This window comes from Peromyscus californicus, unplaced genomic scaffold (assembly GCF_007827085.1).
Source record: "Peromyscus californicus insignis strain IS unplaced genomic scaffold, ASM782708v3 Scaffold_9__1_contigs__length_137607984, whole genome shotgun sequence".
Classification (NCBI taxonomy): domain Eukaryota; kingdom Metazoa; phylum Chordata; class Mammalia; order Rodentia; family Cricetidae; genus Peromyscus; species Peromyscus californicus.
The window spans coordinates 73,346,303-73,366,819 of record NW_026294617.1 but is presented as its reverse complement, the minus strand read 5'-3'; the positions used below and the strand labels follow the sequence as shown (position 1 = coordinate 73,366,819).

General features: G+C 42.7%; 1 protein-coding gene across 5 annotated transcripts in view; it reads right to left on the bottom strand.

Annotated features, from left to right (window-relative positions):
- Positions 1–20,517, bottom strand: part of Arnt (aryl hydrocarbon receptor nuclear translocator) — an 87,047-nt gene that overhangs the window by 61,645 nt on the left and 4,885 nt on the right. For 4 of the 5 annotated variants that reach the window (XM_052731989.1, XM_052731992.1, XM_052731993.1 and 1 more), the window contains exons 2-3: positions 7,519–7,630; positions 2,258–2,302 (exon numbers count right to left, since the gene is read on the bottom strand). In XM_052731989.1, coding sequence (XP_052587949.1) covers positions 2,258–2,302; positions 7,519–7,630 — 157 coding nt within the window. The remainder of the gene's footprint in view (positions 1–2,257; positions 2,303–7,518; positions 7,631–20,517) is intronic. The other variant, XM_052731990.1, reaches the window with a different exon arrangement.

Below are 20,517 nucleotides of genomic sequence, written 5' to 3'. Positions count from 1 at the left end.
AGTGTAGCTGTCAGCCAGCTAATAAAGACTTTCTATTGTATTAAATCCATGTCCAAGCAATCTTCTCTGGTGGATACCCCATAACACCAGCACTCACATGGTGGCTCACAATCATCTGTAACTCCAGTTCCAGAGGACCTAATGCCCTCTTCTGGCCTCTGTGAGCACCATATGCACGTGGTGCTCCAGCAATACTTGAAGACAAAACATCCAAACACTTAAAAATAAAAATCTAGAAATCTAGAAATAGCAACAAAGTCTTTATAACAAAAAGTAAAATCTTTTCCCTCCTTCACATTTATTAAAATCCACTAAGTGTCAAGAAGAACTATTTTCATTTGCTGTGTTGGTTGGTTTTTGTCAACTTGACACAAACCTAGACATTATCTGAGAAAAGGCAACCTCAAATGAGACAATGTCTCCACCAAAATGGCCTGTGAGCAAACCTGTAGGATATTTTTTTTTTATTAATAATTGATGCAGAGGGCCCACTCACTGTGGGAAGTGCCTCCCCTGGGCAGATAGTCCTGGAAACAAACATCTGATGGGGAAGCAAAGGCATGGAGACAGGACTAGCTGAGATCTCACATCCTGCTCCACAAACAAGAGGCAGAGAATACACTGGGAATGGTGTAAGTCTTTTGAAACCTTAGAGAATGCCCCAGTGGCACACCCTGTCTAACAAGACCACACCTCACCCTTCCCAAACAGGTCTACCAATTGGGGACCAAGTATTCAAACATACAAGCCTATGAGGGAACATTCTCATTCAAACCAGCATACCCTCTTAGTCTCCAAGTTGGAGGCTGGCCTGGATCCTGCAACCCGACAACCCACCCCATCCCCTCCCCTGCACACACACACTTATTATACACACAAAACCTCTAATTTCTGCGACCTAAAAGAGGAGTCAACAGGTACTGGAGTGTGACAGAGTAGAACATTATCAAATTATGCCTTCCAACATCCATATCCTTTTGTAGCCCTCTCCAACAGTGGTGCAGGACATGTATACAGAAGCTGCTCTGGCCAACAAGACATTAGTAAAAGTTGTAAGAGTCACAGAAGCAAAGGTTTGTTAAGTACACTAAGACTTGCCCTTTGTGTTACAGCCATCATGACACTCTGCCCTGTTTGAAGATGAGGCAGTGGGGGTGGGAGGAGGCAGGAACAAGGAATGAGGGGAGAATGGAGAAAGAGAGAGGGGCAACTATGCTGGCTGAATACAACTTTCAACAGACCAGATGGCTGAGCAGTCTTACCATGAATCCAACTCACTGACTTGTGAGAACTAATCAATTAATTCTTTTCTTTTTCCATTTGTGTGTATATGCACGTCTGCATGTGTTACTGGCAAAGGTCTGTGTGGATGCACATGAGTGTGGGTGAGCACGCATGAAGAGGCCAAAAGTTGATGTGGGGAATGAAGCTTCATCTCTCTTCTACCTTACTAGATGAGGCAGAATCATTTCATCACACGCAGGGCTGGCTCATGGGAGGGAAGGGAATAAAATAATAACAAATTCAGAGCTTGCAGATAATATTACTGTGCATGCTAGCTTGCTGGGGGATCTCTCATCTCCACCTTCCAAGAATGAAATTACAAGCATGATTCTGTGCCCACTTGGCATATATGCGGGTTCTGGGGATCTGAACTATTATCCTTAGATTTGCAACGTCAAACCCTTAACCACTGACCTATCTTCCCAGCCTGCTATTCTTTTAAAGGCATGAATCAACATATGACTTGGCTTATGGACAGTCTTCTAAATTTTCTGTGCCCATGAAAAGCTATCTCTAAAAAGAATACCTAAAAACTGTCCTATGATATAAGAAAATGTACAGTTTTAGGATGAAGCATATTCTTTAGGCCAATGAACATATACATTATAAGCCAGAAGTACAAACACGCTTAAATAACCTTTTGATACTAAGGACTGAACCCAAACCTTAGACATGCGAGGCAAGCATTCGAGCACGCTACGCTCCCAGCCCACTGGCTTTAATAATGTGGGACATTTCCTTTTTACGTGTTAGGGGGAAGGCGCTCGTGCAGCAGCCAGTATGTGGAGACCAGAGGACAATCTGCAGCAGTCAGTTTTCTCCTCCGTTCATGTGGGTTCTAGGGAATCAAACTTAGATCATCAAGCGTGGTAGATAAAATGCTGTTACCCACGGAGCCAGCCAGCCGGCCCTCCAGCCCACTGAGCAGAAGTCACTTTATGAGAAGTCTTTTTAAAAAAATCAAAACTCTTACCTCAAAAATTTACTGTTCCCTTCTCCATCATCATCAAAATCCAGCCTGGGGAAAGACAACAAAAAATATTCTGAGTCTATTGATAACATAGAATCTTAAGAAAGTAAACTATAAGCCGGGCAGTGGTGGCGCACGCCTTTAATCCCAGCACTCAGGAGGCAGAGCCAGGCGGATCTCTGTGAGTTCGAGGCCAGCCTGGGCTACCAAGTGAGTTCCAGGAAAGGCGCAAAGCTACACAGAGAAACCCTGTCTCGAAAAAACAAAAACAAAAAAAAGAAAGTAAACTATAGGGCTGGAGAGATGGCTCAGAGGTTAAGAACACTGGCTGCTCTCCCAGAGGTCCTGAGTTCAATTCCCAGCAACCACATGGTGGCTCACAGCCATCTGTAATGAGATCTGGTGCCTTCTTCTGGCCTGTGGGGATACATGAAAATAGAACATTGTATACATAATAAATAAATAAATAAATCTTTAAAAAAGAAAAAAAGAAAGAAAGTAAACTATATTAACACAAGATGCCTATGTGCTCACCTAAATAGAAGGAAAAGAAGAAGTGGGCAAAAGCCAAACAAATTTATCCAACATGGTTTTCATAGTGTCCTAACTGGGCAAAACAAACCAGCCATGGTGGCACATGCCTGTAATCCCACCATCCAGAAACTGAGATGAGGACTGAAAGGCCACCCTCAGATACATAGTAAATTCTAGGCTAGCCTTTGTTGCATAATTAGAACCTGTTTCAAAAAGCCCTGGAAAAGGAGATGGGAATGGGGGGGGGCGTTGGGGGGAAGGTGAGGGGGACGGGAGGGGGGAGAACAAGGGAATCCGTGTCTGATATGTAGAACTGAATTGTATTGCAAAATAAATTAAAATAAATTAAAAAAAAAAAAAAAAAAAAAGCAAAAGGAAGGAGGAGGGAAAAGCAGCAGCAGCAGCAGCAGCAGCAGCAGCAGCAGCAGCAGCAGCAACAACTGATACCTCCACAGCAGGGATTTGTACACACAAGGCAAGTACTGTCGTCACCAGGAAGACTCGAGAGCAGTGTAAACAGTCCTACCATCTAAGAACACAGCTCAGTCGGGAGAGTGTACAACCTCTCCTTTAGAGCATAAACTGGGCATGGTGGCACACACCTGTAGTCCTGTCACATGTGAGGTGGCAACAGGATGATTAGGAGTTCAAGTTCAACCTTGGTTACACTGTTGAGTTCAAGATTAGCCTGGGCTACATAAGACTCTGCCTGGAAAAAAAAAATCCTAAGATCTATTTTTCATTTTTATGGTCTAATCTAAGCCCTGTTTATCAAGTTTCAACAACATCTTTCAAAGCAATGATATTATATAAAGGAAAAGAAGACACAGCAAGTCAAGTTGTTAGTCTAAAAATGAAACATACACCATATTCACATAACTGTGCTAAGTGGCCAGCCTTGGTGGCACATACCTTTAACTCAAAGTACTCAGCAAGTAGAAGCAAAAGGATGGTAAATCCAAGGCCAGCTTGAGCTACATAGCCAGACTCTGCCAAGTGAGAGGAAAAAGCAAGAAAGCAAGATCACCTGCACACAAGATATTGTGGGACATGTGGCAAAAATAAAATTAGCCTTGGGGAACTTTTCAGCCCAGACAATTGCATACATAAAACGAAGGGCCAGAGAGATGGTTTAGCAGATTAAGGAACTTGTCACCAAGCCTGAATTGGATCCCTGAGACCCAAATAGTGAAGAAATAACAACCACGGGTTGTTGACCTAAACACATACATAGAGTAAATAAAATAACTTACTATATATAAGCGACAATGTGGTTTAGTTTTCTGACACAAGATCTTTCTACATTGCTCTGGTAGACCTGGAAATCACTATATACACCAGGCTGGCCTCTCTCAAGTGTTGGGATTAAAGACGTGGGCCAGCACACCCAGATGTAGTGACAACTGATTGTACTCCTGCAACACAGGAAAACAGAGGCAGGAGGATCATGAGTGGAAGGCCAGTTTGGGCTACATGGTGAACTCCAGGCCAACAAGGCTACACAGCAGGATTGTCTCAAACTAGGTGTGGGAGTCAAGCACTTGAGAAGTGGAACCAAGAGGAACAGGCGCCCGGGCCAGCTGGGGCCACAGGAAAGCTGTATCAAAATAACACAAGCAAATTAAACAGTTTTTTTTAAAAAAAATAAAAAGGCAAACACTTCTTTAAATGTGTTTTTAATATTGACAAGACTATCTTTTATGATTTTTAAAATGATTTTATTTTATTATGTCTTTGAGGGCATGTGCACAGGTACCCACAGAGTCCAGAATAGGGCATCAGATCCACTGAAACTGAAGTCACAGATGGCTGTGAGCCTCCAAAAGGAGGGACCAGCAACTGAAATCAGGTTTTCTAGAAGAGCAGTGTGGACTCTTAACCACTGAGCCTTTTCTCTGGAACTCAAGATTTCTTTTCATGTGTTTTTCTGCAAAAAAATACTGACATAAAACTGAAATCCGCCGGGCGGTAGTGGTGCACGCCTTTAATCCCAGCACTCGGGAGGCAGAGCCAGGCGGATCTTTGTGAGTTCGAGGCCAGCCTGGTCTACAGAGTGAGTTCCAGGAAAGGCGCAAAGCTACACAGAGAAACCCTGTCTCGAAAAACTGAAAAAAAAAAAAAAAAACCAAAAAACAAAAAAAAAAACCCTGAAATCCACCGGGCAGTGGTAGCGCACACCTTTAATCCCAGCACTCGGGAGGCAGAACCAGGAGGATCTCTGTGAGTTCGAGGCCAGCCTGGGAATCCAAGTGAGTTCCAGGAGAGGCGCAAAGCTACACAGAGAAACCCTGTCTCGAAAAACAAAAACAAAACAAAAAAAACAACCTGAAATCCTAGCATTCAGGGGAAGATCATGAATTCCAGACCTGGGGTACACAAGATCTTATTTCAAAAACAAAATAACAAGAACAGGCAACAGCAAGGGAAACTAGCTCACTGGTAGAGCACTAGCCAAGAATGCACAAGGCCTTGTGTTTGCGCCCCAACACCCCTCCTCCACCACATACATACACTCATAAAAATTTAGCAGCAAAAAGTGGGTAAAACAGCACCTACTGTCCCGGGTGCTTCTAAAGGAACCTTGTGTCTTTTATTTATTTATAAGTTTAGTATTTTGTGTGTGTATATGGGCACCACACTCATGTAGCGGTCAGGAGACAACTTGGTGGAATTGGTTTTCTCCTTCTACCTTTACATGAGTTCCAGGGATCAGCAAAGGTAACTAGGCTCACAGGCAAGTGCCTTTAACCACTGAGCTGTCTCACTGGTCCTAGAGCAGAAGTTCTCTCCTGCATATCAGATATATACACGACAATTCATAACAGTAGCAGAATTACAGTTATGAAGTAGCAACAAAATAATTGTATGGTTGGAGGTCACCACAACATGAGGAACTATATTAAAGGGTCACAGCACTAGGAAGGTTGGAAACCACTGCCCTAAAGCAACCTTCTTTCAAAAACTGTTCCCAATCTTTACCATCCAAAATTAGTTTTTATATGCTTTGAAAAAAAAAAAAAGCTTTTTTTCTGTGTTTGTATTTTAGTTAATTTTCTTTGTTTTTAGTTTTGTTTTGAGATAGAGTATCATTATGTAACTGAGAATGGCCTCATATTCTGCATCCTCCTGACCCATCCCTTATTGAGTACTAGGATTTCAGGCATGAGTCACCATACCTCACTTATTTTTCCCATATTCTATCTTGCATTTTATGTGTGTGTGTGTGTGTGTGTGTGTGTGTGTGTGTGTGTGTGTGTATGACTATCAGAACTTTAGAAACTTGAAAACAACAGATGTGTCTCATCTATCTTTAGAGTCTATTAGCAATCACACAACAATGCCACATTCGAATCTGGTACTTAATGAATACTTTTAGAACTAAATGGACTGTGCATTCCAAGCCAAAGAAAGTATCAATAACTTAGAAAAGAAGTAAGTTTAACAAAATGATTTTGTGAATACAAACAGAAGAGCTTAAGGAAAGCCAACAGTTTTCTTTTCTGGGGGGTGTGGGGTTGTTTAAGACAGAATTTCTTTGTGTAGCCTTGGTTGTCCTGTCTCTCTCTGTAGACCAGGCTGGCCTCCAGCTCATAGAGATCTGCCTGCCTCTGCCTCCCAGTGCTGGGATTAAAAGTGTGCACCACCACTGTCCCCAGCTGACAACAGTTTTCTTAACAACAGTGAAATCATTGGTCTTTGCCATAGTCCTTTACCTTCCAGAGAGGTTTGGTTTGGTTTGGTTTGTGTACTTTTTTTTAAGCCTGCTTATCAATAAAGATACATTGTGGCTGTTCTTCCAGAGGACCCAGGTTCAATTCCCAGCAATCACATGGCAGCACACAGCTATCTGTAACTACTAAGGTCCAGGGGATCCAACATCCTCACGCAGACGTGAATGCGGACAACACACCAATGCACATGAAATAAAATTAAATAAATTTTAAAAAAAAGATACATCAAAAGAGAAGCTTTTTTTTTTTTTTTTTAAAAGATTTATTCATTTATTATGGATACAGTGTTCTGCCTGCACATATCCCTGCAGGCCAGAAGAGGGCACCAGATCTCATTACATATGGTTGTAAGCCACCATGTGGTTGCTGGGAATTGAACTCAGGACCTTTGGAAGAACAAGCAGTGCTCTTAACCTCTGAGCCATCTCTCCAGCCCCAAAAAGAGAAGCTTTTAAAGTTCAGAAACCACAGGGTAGTGGTGGTGGTGCACACCTTTGATCTCAGTATTCTGGATGCATAAACAGGTGGATCTCTGAGTTCAAGGCCAGCCTGATCTACAGAGTGAGTTCCAGCACAACCAGGGCTACACAGAGAAACCCTGTCTTGAAACACCAAAAAGAAAAAACATACATCAATGCAAACAAATTTTTAACCTGCTTAGAAATTTCCTTGTGAAACACATAAAGTCACCACGGTATGTGAAACACTCGGTTCCCTGAGTGAATGAGGTGAGAGCAGTGACAGGTAACGGGCACAACATGGTCATCTTCTCTTTACAGCTGTGTTTCTACTCACATGATAGAGACATTTTAAAAAGAAATGTACATGAAAGAGTAAGCCTGCATAAGGAAAACCCCAGGGACTAAGAGTTGGTGATGTGACAGCGACGTAGTAAGTAATCAGTTAAAGTGAGGTCAGGAACAGACGAGGAGGAGCAGAGACTAACTCAGTCACGTTGAGTTTACAAGAGAGACACTGATGATATACATTCAAACTTACCCTGACCGTCGCTTAATAGCCCTCTGTACAACAGCTCCTCCACCTTGAATCCCAGGTCCAGGGTTTCCAGAAGCAACGGTGGAACCTAGCGAGGGTACATCTGATGTCATTTCTGTCAGGAAAGAATATCATCAATATCCTCAACAATCAATGTCATGATGCTGACTAAAAACCATACTCACACCAGGGGTCATCACACAGTTAAGCAGGAGAGGTACTTACTGCTAACTCTGATGACTTTAATTCAATACTTAGCATCTCCATGGTGGAAAGAGAGAACTGACTCATAAGGTGGCCTCTGACCTCCACACATGCACTGTGACATCCCACAGTCATAGTCACAAATAAATATATTTAAAAATTAAAAAAAGAAATAAATGCTCAAGCCAGGCCGAGTGGCAAACATCTGTAATCCCAGCACTTGAAAGACTGGAGAGAGGAAAATCAAGATTTAAAAGTCAGCCAGACAGTGGTGGCTCCCGCCCTTTATCCCAGAACTGAAGAGACAGGAAGATCTCTAAGTTCGAGGCCAGCCTGGTCTACAGAGTAAGTTCCAGAACAGCCAGAGCTGTTAAACAGAGAACCAACTCTGTGTCGAAAAACCAAAAAGAGTTCAAAGTCATCTTCCTATACAAAGTGGATTTGGGGCTACCCTGGGCCACAAGAAAGGCTGACTCAAAAACTCCACAAATAAAACAACAACGAGTTGTGGTGCATTCCTTTAATCCCAGTACTCAGGAGGCAGAGACAGGTAGGTCCCTGAGTTCCAGGCCAACCTGATCTACAAATAGAGTTCCAAGACAGCCAGGGCTACACAGAAAAACCTTGTCTCAAAAAACGAAACAAAAAAAGAAAGGTTCAAGCTATAGATAAAATCTCAATCATGTATTAGAAGACTCACAGATTCAGAATAGACAATTTTAAATAAAAAATCATCAAGGTTTTAATTTTAAAAAAATCACTGGTCATACTAAGAATCAGGAAGATCTCAAATGGGGGGAAGGTGTCAATTAACAGATGCTAACATTAATACAGTTATTAGAATTATCTAATAAGTTTTGCAAGTAGCCATGATAAAAATTCTTCAGCAAGCAACTAAAAGAACATTTGAAACAAATGTTTAAAAAATTGCTTTAGTAAATAAAAACATAGGACTTGAAAAAAAACCTGGAAACTTTGGAAATAAAAACTGTAAGAGGCCAGGTGTGGTGGTTCATTCCTATAATGCTTGCACTTAAGAGGCAAAGGCGACAGGATTGCATGTTTGAGACCAACCTATGCTATACGGCTCGTTTGAGGTCAGCATGGACTGACTTTATAATAAGACTGTCTCAAGAGGAAGGGGAAGACAAGGGTGGATGAAGGGGAGAAAGTAGGGAGTGTATATATGGATATATGGGTATAGATACATGTACAATTCAAATAAAAATGTCCTATGGTCCTATCAATAGATAGCGGACATCAATGAAAATGAGCCAGAGCTCTAAAAAAACCAACAACAACAACAAAAAAACACAACTAATCTGACCTGAGAGAAAACAGGGAAGGGCAACGACAAACAGAAGAAAAACTAGCAGAACTTCAGCCACACAGAGCTGCAACAGAAAGAGCTAACGTTTTGTCACAGGAGTCATGAAAAGAGATGAAAAAGAAAGAAGAGCTAAGAAACGTGTGGAAAATTCCTAATTTTGACAACAAATGTAAACCTACAGAATCAAGAAGTTGCAGAAACTCCAAAAATGAAAGATCCAAAGAAACCCATTCTAGCACACATCATAATTAAACTTCTGAAAACTCAGACCAGGCTTTGAGTCTCGAAGCCTGGCTCCGGGGCAAGGGAGCAGGCTGCTGAAGAGCCTGACCGGGCAGCCCGCTCACCTGAGGTAGGCACACACACAAGTGGAAGGACAGAACCAACTCAGGCAAGCTGTCCTCTCTCTTCAGACTTGCCAGGTGCACACGCACACTTGCTCCGTAAGAAAATAAATGTAAAGAAAACTGTAAATGAGCCAATGACAGGAGTTTTAAATTAGTCCGAAACTAGCCTTTACCAACAGGTAAACTGGAGTGAGGGAGAAGGAAGGCTCAGACAGTCAAGTGTTCACATCTGTGGTGGTCTGAATGTAACTGGCCCCCAGAATCTCAGAGAGTGGCACTATTTGGAGGTGTGGCTTTGTTGGAGTGGCTATGGCCTTGTTGGAGGAAGTGTGTCACTGTGGGGCAGGTTGAGGTTTCCTATGCTCAGAATACTGCCCAGTGTCTCAATCAACTTCCTGTTGCCTGCAAGATGTAGAACTCTCAGCTGCCTCTCCAGTACCACGTCTGCCTGCATCCCACCATGCTTCCTGTCATGATGATAATGGATTAACCCTCTGAACTGTAAGCCAGCCCCAATTCAATGTTTTCCTTTAAGAGTTGTGGTGGTCATGGTGTCTCTCCACAGAAATAAAACCCTAACTAATACAATCGCACAAGGATAAGGACCTGAGTTCAGATCCCCAGCACTGATGTAAAAGCTGAGAGGAAAAGACAAGTAGACAGGCTGGCCACCCAGTTTAATTTACTTGGTAAGCTCCAGGCCAATGAGACCCTGTCTCAAATAACAAAGTGAACGCCTCCTAAGGAACAACACTTGAGGTTGTCTGCTGATTCATGTGTACACAAATACATAAGAACTCACATAAACAAATTTTAAAATCATTTTTAAAGGTAAATTGACATCATTCCAAACTGTTATTTAGTCCTTCCTGGCCCAACGCTAACAAAACTAGACAGTAAACTAACAACACTAAATGCAATTAGTTATTATTCTTTCTAGTCTTCAACACATTTTGAGTCCGAGACCACCTAGAGCAACTCTTGATTGACTGAAAAACAAAATCAAATAATACTAAAATTTCCATTCAAGTGTAGAGCTTCTTGTCTATAATTGCAGCACTCAGGAGGATGGCCACAAATCCCAGGCCAGCGTGGACTACACAGTGAGTTCTAGGCCAGCCTGGGCTACAACAGTGTGAGACTGTCTCATAAATATATAAATAAATAAATTTGCACCCAATGCCCTCCTGACCCTGAGAGGTGGACAGTCTGGTGCCAGGCTCTGAATACGCCAGTTCTCTGGTGTGTCTACTTGTTCTCCAAGGTGTCTTTTTTTTCCCTCTTGCTCTACTCAAGGATATGACTTTTTCCTCTTTGTCTTCTTCATATCTCCTTCCTCCTGACAGTGCTGAGATATCCAGCTTGCCTATCCTGCTCTTTTCTTACTGATTCTAATAAACTATCCCTTCTGAGTGCAGGTTTTTTTTTTAAAGATGTATTTATTTATTATGTATACAGTGTTCTGTCTGCATGTATGCCTTCATGACAGAAGAGGGCACCAGATTTCATTACAGATGGTTGTGAGCCACCATGTGGTTGCTGGGAATTGAACTCAGGACCTCTGGGAGAGCAGCCAGTGTTCTTAACCTCTGAGCCATCTCTCCAGCCCCTGAGTACATGTTTTTTAAAGATTTATTTTTAACTGGAGGGGGAAGATATGTGCACGTGAGTGCAGTTGCCTGCTGATGCCGAAAGAGGGTGTTGGGTGCCCTGTAGTTGAAGTCACAGACAGTTATGAGTCACCTGATAGGGGCCTTTGAAACCAAGCTCAGTTCCTCCACAAGAGCAATACATGTTCTTACCCAGTGAGGCAAAAACAAGATCAATTTCTTTAGGATAAAGAACTGAAACTATCCCAAAGCTGACACTGGGTAGATTACCCACCGAATTAGAACAATTACCTGTGATGAAGAGGCTACACCCAGAATAACTATCTTGTGGGATCCACATTGATCCAGTCCAGCAACAACTTAATTCGCCCACCTGGCAGGACCCGAGACAATGAGACACTGTGACCTACTGTCCTAAATGTTCCATTTAAACCTAAAGCTCATGTCAGTGCAGTGAGAAGACTGAAGGGCCACTGGACCCTTTTATCTGTTCCTTTTTCCAAAGTGGCCACAGAATAAATCTGCTTCTGCATCACTGTTTGTCAATTAATTGGTGCATTGTAAAAGGTGACTAAGCCTAGCCAGCTGACACTAAGTGAGCCCAAGCTTTTGTTCTAAAAGTTTTGGTTACAGGAATGGCTAGATTACAAATAAATCTGAAAAAACAGCAAATAAAATTTATCTACACCTACACCTCAGGACATTACACAGTGAGAATCCACCAACAATAACACACAACACACTAAGGCACATAAACTAAACAAGCCTGGGTAAAATGTGTTGTAAAATCTGACACAGCTAAAAGGAAAAAAAATCCTATCTGGAGCTCTGCACATCCCTCTCTTAACAACTAAAAGAACAACTGGGGCCGGGCGGTGGTGGCGCACACCTTTAATCCCAGCACTCGGGAGGCAGAGCCAGGCGGATCTCTGTGAGTTCGAGGCCAGCCTGGTCTACAAAGTGAGTTCCAGGAAAGGCGCAAAACTACAGAGAAACCCTGTCTCGAAAAACCAAAAAAAAAAAAAGAACAACTGGGAAATCTGCAAAGACACGGAAGGAAACATCACTAACTAGAACCATTCAACACTTAAAGAAACACCCACCCAAACCAAAGATACACATTCTTGTCAAGTGTCCCTGAAACATGTGAAGACACTGACAAGATGAGGATCCACAAAACAAACTTCAAAAAGTCTAAACCTGTGGTACATCTTTAATCCCAGCACTAAGGAGGCCAAGTCTAAGCTCACTTGATCTGCACAGACCAATCAATATAACAAAAATAATAAAAAAAAAGATGGGAAAAATCTCTTCCAACTTGGAAAAGAAACAACACAATTAAAGAATGAGTCAGAGTCTCCCAGGGAAAATGTTACAGGAAGCGTAACAAAAGGCAAGTGAAGCAAGTGCTGCCCTCGCAGCCCCTCTCTTCTGGGCGCCACGCTGGTGGCTCACCACCATAACTAACTCCAGCTCCAGAGGATCTGACATCCTCATCTGCTCTCCAAGGCACTGCACTCACAAGCTCATATACAGATATGCACAAGTACAAAAAACCAAAAATATACTACAGAGCTGACAAGATAAGATGGCTCAGAGAGGAAAAGTACCAGGCATGCAAGTCTGACAAAAGCTCCAACCCCAGAACCCACAATAGGAGAGAAATGACTCCCAAAGCTGTCCTCTCTACACACCAGTACACACACACACACACACACACACACACACACACAGACACGGACAGGCAGACGAACAGAAAGAGAGAAAGAGAATAATAATAAATAAATAAAGCTGGGCCCTGGTGGCGCACGCCTTTGATCCCAGCACTCAGGAGGCAGAGGCAGGTGATCTCTGAGTTCGAGGCCAGCCTGGTCTACAGAGTGAGTTCCAGGACAGCCAGGGATACACAGAGAAACCAATCATTAAGCTTTAACTTCAAAAGCCCAGAGGGTGGGGGAGCCCAAGGCAAACAAGCAAAAGAAAAGAAACTGCTGGGCAGTGGTGGCTCACACCTTTAATCCCAGCACTGGGAGGCAGAGACAGGCGGATCTACAAAGCGAGTTCCGGAACAGCTAGGGCTGTTACATAAAGAAACCCTGTCTCGGAAAAAAAAAAAAAAAAAAAAAAAAAAAAAAAGGGGGGGGGCTGGAGAGATGGCTCAGAGGTTAAGAGCATTGGCTGTTCTTCCAGAGGTCCTGGGTTCAATTCCCAGCAACCACATGGTGGCTCACAACCATCTGTAATGAGATCTGGTGCCCTCTTCTGGCCTGCAGGTATATATGCAGACAGAACACTGTATACATAACAAATAAATAAATCTTTAAAAAAAACAACCCCCCCCAAAAAAAAATTTAAAAAAGACCAGAAGTCAATGAATTTCTAAGTAGAAAACAATAAAAACAAAAAGCTGGTTTTTTGAACAGATCAATAAAATTGACCCAACCTCCAATAAGAGGGGAAAACCCCATATAAGTGTAACTGACTCGATATGAAAATAGATGTAGCCGGGCGGTGGTGGCGCACGCCTTTAATCTCAGCACTTGGGAGGCAGAGGCAGGCGGATCTTTGTGAGTTCGAGGCCAGCCTGGTCTACAGAGCAAGATCCAGGAAAGGCACAAAGCTACACAGAGAAAACCCGTCTCGAAAAACCAAAAAAAAAAAAAAGAAAAGAAATGTAATAGTTCTCTAACTAAGGAAACTAAATTCCTAGTTTTACAATCCCCCAAAAAGAAATGTCCAGGTCCAGATTATTTTACTATGGATTTTTTTTCTTTTTCTTTTCTTTTTTTTTTTTAAAGATTTATTTATTTAGTATACAGCATATATGACTGCAGGTCAGAAGAGGGCACCAGATCTCATTATAGATGGTTGTGATCCACCATGTGGTTGCTGGGAATTGAACTCAGGACCCCTGGAAGAGCAGTCAGTGCTCTTAACCTCTGAGCCATCTCTCCAGCCCCATATTTTACTATGGATTTAATCAAACATGTAAAGAATTAACACCAACTCTACACAGTTTCTTCTAGAAAATATTTGGATGGGATATTCCCTCCCACCTCCTTTTACTGATGAATCTAGTATTAACATGATATCAAAACAAGACAATCAGTAAAAAACATACAAAATTATAGACTAATATTCTTCCTGAAAACATACTAAAATACTTAACAAAAGATTACCAAATAGAATTTAGCCATACACAAAGCAGGTATGCTGGCACACATATAAAATCCCAAAAGTCGGGAAATCAAGGTAGGAGAATAAGGACTCAGGTAAATAAAATGAAGAGTAAGCCAGGAAGACACCTGGTACCCACCTCTGCCCTCTGCACTCCCACATATGAGCACACATACACAAACAGACACACATACTAAGAATCAGGAGCGCTCTGCCAGCCTCTTTAGCCTGGCTCATATGAGTAATGGCTTTGTCAATTTCCCATGGGCCTGGGGCCTTGGAGGCCTCAACATGGCCATGCCTATGTCAACAATGCACATTCACTCAGGACTTCCTCTGCTCCTTACTTACACATGGCAGCTCAGTCTATAACTCTAGCTCCAGGGGACCCAATACCTCTTCTGACCTCCAAGGGCACCTGCACTCACATGTGTGCCCCCACACACACATATTTAAAAATAAAATCTTTAAAAAACAAAATTCCCAGGTGTGGTGGTGAACGTCTTTAATATCTGCACTCAGGAGGCAGAGGCAGGTGGATTTCTTTGAGTACTAAAGCAGTCTGGTCAACATAGTAAGTTCCAGACCAGACAGAGCTACAGAGTGAGACCTTGTCTTAAAAGAAAGAGCAAAGCTGACGGAACTGTGTGTATACACACACATATGTATATGTCTACGAGCTTGAACTTAAGATTTGCTGATATCAATCCACAATACTGACTCCCCCTTCATGGGAAATGATTAAGCTAAATATATATGAAAAAGGCAATGAGCTGAGGGAATTTTCTGACTGAAATTCACTTACTTTGTCTATAGTGCAGGCCTGTAATCCCAGCACTGAGGAGGCAGAGGTAGAAGAATCAAGCAAGTTCAAAGCAGCCTGGTCTTCACAAGAAGTTTTAAGCCAGCTAAGCTACACAGTCAGGACTCAGTCTCAGAAAAAAGAAAAAAACGAGTGTAAGCCACTACCATACCCAGCTTAGAAACCATCTGGTGGTTGGAGGGGGGGGGGGGGGGGGTGTTTGGCACTGTACTGGGGATTAAACTCAGGATTTTGTACCTGACAAGCAAGGGCTCTACTAACTGAGCTGTCTCCCTGGCCTATTTTTATTATTATTTTTTTTTAAGACAGGACCTCACCCTAGCTATGGCTGACTTGGAATTCATGTAGCTCAGCAAGGTGCTTGCCTGGCATGCATGAAGCTCGGGGCTTAAGCCCAATACACCTGGAGAGCTCGCACATAACTATAATGCCACCACTATGGAGGTACAGGTAAGGGAGTCTGGAACTTCAACATTATCCTTAGCTACAGAGTAAGATCAAGGTCAACCTGGTATTTGAGAGCCTGTCTCAAGAAAAACTTACTTTGGTCATCCAACTACAGTGAAAATGAGAAAATACAAAAGGTAAAAGATTATGTAAAGAGATGTAAATTTTTTTAATTTGTAATTTATTTGGTAAGTAGAAGAGTCTTCATGATATAGAAAATAAGAACTGCTGAGATAGCTCAGGGGTTAAGAAAATTGGCTATTCATCCAAAAGACCCAGGTTCAATTCCCAGCACCCACGTGGGAGCTCACAACCGTCTCTAACTCCAGTTCCAGGGAACCTCCCCTTTTTACCTCTGAAGGCTTCTAAACCCATATGGTGTACAGACATACACTTAGGCATACAGATACACATACAACAAGTATCTGAAAAATAAGTAATAGTGAGTAACCAACAAAATAGTAAAGTATAGCTTGGCACACAGAGAAAATTAATAAATGTTTAGTAAATATGTTCATTTTTTTCTCTAGGTTTGTTTCCTTGTTGTGAAATGAAAAGGGTTATCTTTGTTTTTATTTTCTTCTTCTTCTTTTGGTTTTTTGAGACAGGATTTCTTTGTGTGGCCTTGGCTATCCTAGTACAAGCTATGTAGACTAGGCTGGCCTCAAACTCACAGATCTACCTGCCTCTGCCGCTCTTGTACTAGGACTAAAGGCGTGCACCACCACTGCCTGGCTTGTTTCTGTTCTGAGACAGGGTCTCACTGTCTAAGTTTTGTCTGGCCTTGGAATGTCCAGCTCTTTGCAGGCATTGAAGCCCTCTCAGAGACACCACCATTAATCCCTGCACTGTGAGATTCCAAGATGGAAAGATTGCTAGGGGTGCCTGACTGCCAGCCTAGCCAAGCACACAAGCCCGGTTCAGGGAGAGACCTTGTCTCAAAGAAAAATGGCAGAGTGACACAGTAAGACGATCAAGTTCTGGGCTGGAGAGACGGCTCAATGGTCAAGAAAGAGCACCGGCTGCTCTTCCGGAGGACCTGGGTTCAATTCCCAGAACCCACATGGCCACACACAATTGTATGTAACCTCAGTTCTAGGGGATCTGACACCCTCACGCAGACATACATACATGCAGGCAAAACACTAATACACATGAAATAAAAATAAATAAATCATTTTTTAAGGTCAGAAACAAACTTTATTTTCACAGGGATAATAAAGATATCAATAACTCAAATATTGAGTAATTCCGCTTTGGGTTGGCTACAAGTTCAAGCCTCACCAATCCTGTTTTATGGTAGTTCAAGACTACAGTTGGTACTTTCCATCAGATCTGTGGTAGTCTTGAAACTTGCAAAGACTCAGTACACTGTCTGTAGTGTTTTTTTTTTTTTTTTTTTTTTTTTTTTTTTTGGTTTTTTGAGACAGGGTTTCTCTGTGTAGCTTTGCGCCTTTCCTGGAACTCACTTGGTAGCCCAGGCTGGCCTCGAACTCACAGAAATCCGCCTGGCTCTGCCTCCCGAGTGCTGGGATTAAAGGAGTGCACCACCACCACCCGGCCTCTGTCTGTAGCTTTTTGAACAGCAACAGAAGAGACGATGTACTCGGTAGTCAGTCTCACAAAAAAGACATTATATCCCAGTTCTGTTAAGCGCCAGTCAGTAAGGCCCATAAGGGAATGAAGACATAGGACAGGTTCATGGTAGTAAACTGTTCCAGTTCAGCACACAGTGCGAGGCAGAAGGCTAACTTAAGTAACATTGCAATGAGGTACCAGGCTTTCTTTTTAATGTTGTGCGACCCATGTCGGGGGTCAAAGCCAGACTTACACCGTCCAGCCATCTTCACAATTGGCATGACGAGGATAGTGTCAAATATCCAGACTGGAATAAGTATGAGGAACCAGTATGCTCTGAGCCAAGGACATTCTCATTTAAACCGTTTCAAGAGGCTGTTTCTGGGCTGAAATAAGGGAAATACACCGTAGCGCGGCTGGCGGGAGAGCCGAGAGGGCAGCGAAGGTCAGGAAATCTGCCAGTTTGGATCCTGGTCCTCTTCCACACTTTCCCCCCCATTAAATTCTTAGCCCTTCACATGATAAGTAAGGAGAAGATACAGTTCCACCTCTCAAATAAATCATTTTTTAAAATTCCCAGGTTCAGCCGGGCGGTGGTGGCGCACGCCTTTAATCCCAGCACTCGGGAGGCAGAGCCAGGCGGATCTCTGTGAGTTCGAGGCCAGCCTGGACTACCAAGTGAGTTCCAGGAAAGGCGCAAAGCTACACAGAGAAACCCTGTCTTGAAAAACCAAAAAAAAAAAAAAAAAAAAAAGTGAAAATTCCCAGGTTCAGGAAGAAATCCTGCCTCAAAGGAATAAGACAGAGAGTTACAGAGGTGGACATCCAACGCTTTCTGGCCTGTGCACAAATGCACACAGGTGCACACACTATACAGCTACACCTCCTACACACACACACACACACACACACACACACACACACACACACACACACACACACACACACACACACCAAAACCAGAAAGCTGACAGTGTGCCTAAGGAAGGAACCGGCCTCCGGCCTCCATCTGGATTTGTGCACACATATATATTCAAGTATACACACACAAGAGAACAAGCTGTGATTGCTCACACCTGTAATGCTAACGCTTAACAGTTGAGGCAGAAAGTTCATTGTAAGTTCCAAACCAGCCTGAGCTATAGTGTGAGAACATGTTTAAAAATTAAAAGAAAAGCCGGGCGGTGGTGGCGCACGCCTTTAATCCCAGCACTCGGGAGGCAGAGCCAGGCGGATCTCTGTGAGTTCGAGGCCAGCCTGGGCTACCAAGTGAGTTCCAGGAAAAGGCGCAAAGCTACACAGAGAAACCCTGTCTCAAAAAAACCAAAAAAAAAAAAAAAAAAATTAAAAGAAAAAAATTCATTCATTTAACTAATAAAAGGTTGGGAGCTTGGGGGACGGGAGGGGGGAGAACAAGGGAATCCGTGGCTGATATGTAGAACTGAATTGTATTGCAAAATAAATTAATAAAAAAAAAAAATAAGTGAAAAAAAAAAAAAAAAAAAGAAAAAAAAAAAAAAAAAGGTTGGGAGCCAAGACTGGGTAGCTGAAGAGATGGTTCAGCTGTTAGGAGTGCTTCTTGTTCTTGTAAAGGACCCAGGTTTAGTTCCTAACACCCACACAGCAGCTCACAGCTACCTGTAACTCTAGTTCCATAGTGTCTGACTCCCTCTTCTGACTGACTCGGGCTCCTGCATGCATGGGATGTGTATACAGATATCCAAGCACATACACATATAATAAATGTTTTTCAAAGGAAAGCATTGTAAGATGGGCATGGTGACAAACTCCTTTAATCCCAGCACTGGAGAGGTCGGCCTGGTCTACAAATCAAGTTCCAGGATAGCCAGGGCTGTTACACAGAGAAACCATATCTTGAAAAACAAACAAACAAAAAACCCAAATCATTAAAATTCCTTTTTAAAAAAATGGTTAGCCGGGTGGTGGTGGCACACACCTTTAATCCCAGCACTAAGGAGGCAGAGGCAGGTGGATGAGTTTGAGGCCAGCCTGGGCTACAGAGTGAGTTCCAGGAAATGCGTAAAGCTACACAGAGAAACCCTGTGTGTGTGTGTGGTGGTGGTGGTGGTGGGGGGGAATGGGATGGTCTAAGGATGCATGCAGTTCAATGCCTGTCATGAGAACATGGGCTCAATCCCAAGTATGACCATTTAGAAAAAAAATCTTGACATCTGAATTTCACACTGCTTGAATTATTTTTCATATATCTAAAAAAAAAAAGCAAATAAAACTTCTAACTGATGCTTTTAAAGCTCTAATTTATATAGATAAAGTTATACTTAAAGAATTCTTTTCTTTTTCTTGGCCTCACAAGGTGGCCTAACAGTTAACAGCACTGGCAATTCTTGCAGAGGATCTGGGTTTGATTCCCGCACCCTCATGGTGGCTCACAACCATCTGCATCTCCAGTTTGGATGCCCTCTTCCACCTCTGTGGGCATTGTACACATGTGGTGTACTTACATGCAAGCAAAGCACTCATACACAGAAAATTTTTAAATAAATAAATAACTCCTGGGGGGTGGGGGGAAGCAGCATTGCTACAGAAGCCTAAGGACCCAAGTTCAACCTCAGGAACTCACAGGATGGAAGGAGAGAACTGAATCTTACAAGTTATCCTCTGCCGGTCATATACATCCCCAATATTCACAAATACATAAATAAATAAATGTTCAATTTTAGTGTTCTTCCTAGGCTAGTGTGGTGCTGCATACCTGTAGTCCCAGCACTTGGGAGGTCAAGGTAGGAGGACTGAACTCCTGGTCATTCTCAGCTACAAAGCAGAGCTCCAGATCAGCCTGAGCTACATAAGACCCTGGATCACAAGAAATAAAATGGTGCTGGGTACTCAGGAGGCAGAGGCAGTTGGATCTGAGTTCAAAGCCATCCTAGTCAATATAGTGAGTTTTACGCCAGCCAGAGCTACATAGTGAGACTGTCTCAAAAATAAAAACAAAAAAGGTACAAATAAATAAAACGGGCTAGGAATGGAGCAGCTGATGGCTAAAGGACTTGTGGCACGAGTGTGAAGACCTAGGTTCAAATCCCCAGAACCCATGTAAGAACTGTTACAGTAGTATGTGTGTCTGTAACCAATGTTCCTACTGTGAGGTGGAAGCCAGAGACAGGTGCATCCCTGGAGGCTACAGCTATTCTGCTATACACAACAATGAACAATAAAGAGACTGGAGGTGAGGAAACTGGACACTGTCCTTTGACCTCTACACACATTCTGCCTCTGACACACACACACACACACACACACACACACACACACACAAGGCTGGGAATATAACTCAGTGCTAGAGGTTTGCACAGCATGTGAGGAGTCCTAAGTTCAATTCCTAACACCAAAAGAAAGTAAAGAATCATTAAGAGACTTTTGAAAAACTACATTATATGTGTGTGCACAACAGCACACGTGAGGTCAGAGGACCTACAGAAGTCAGCTCTCTGCGGCTACCAT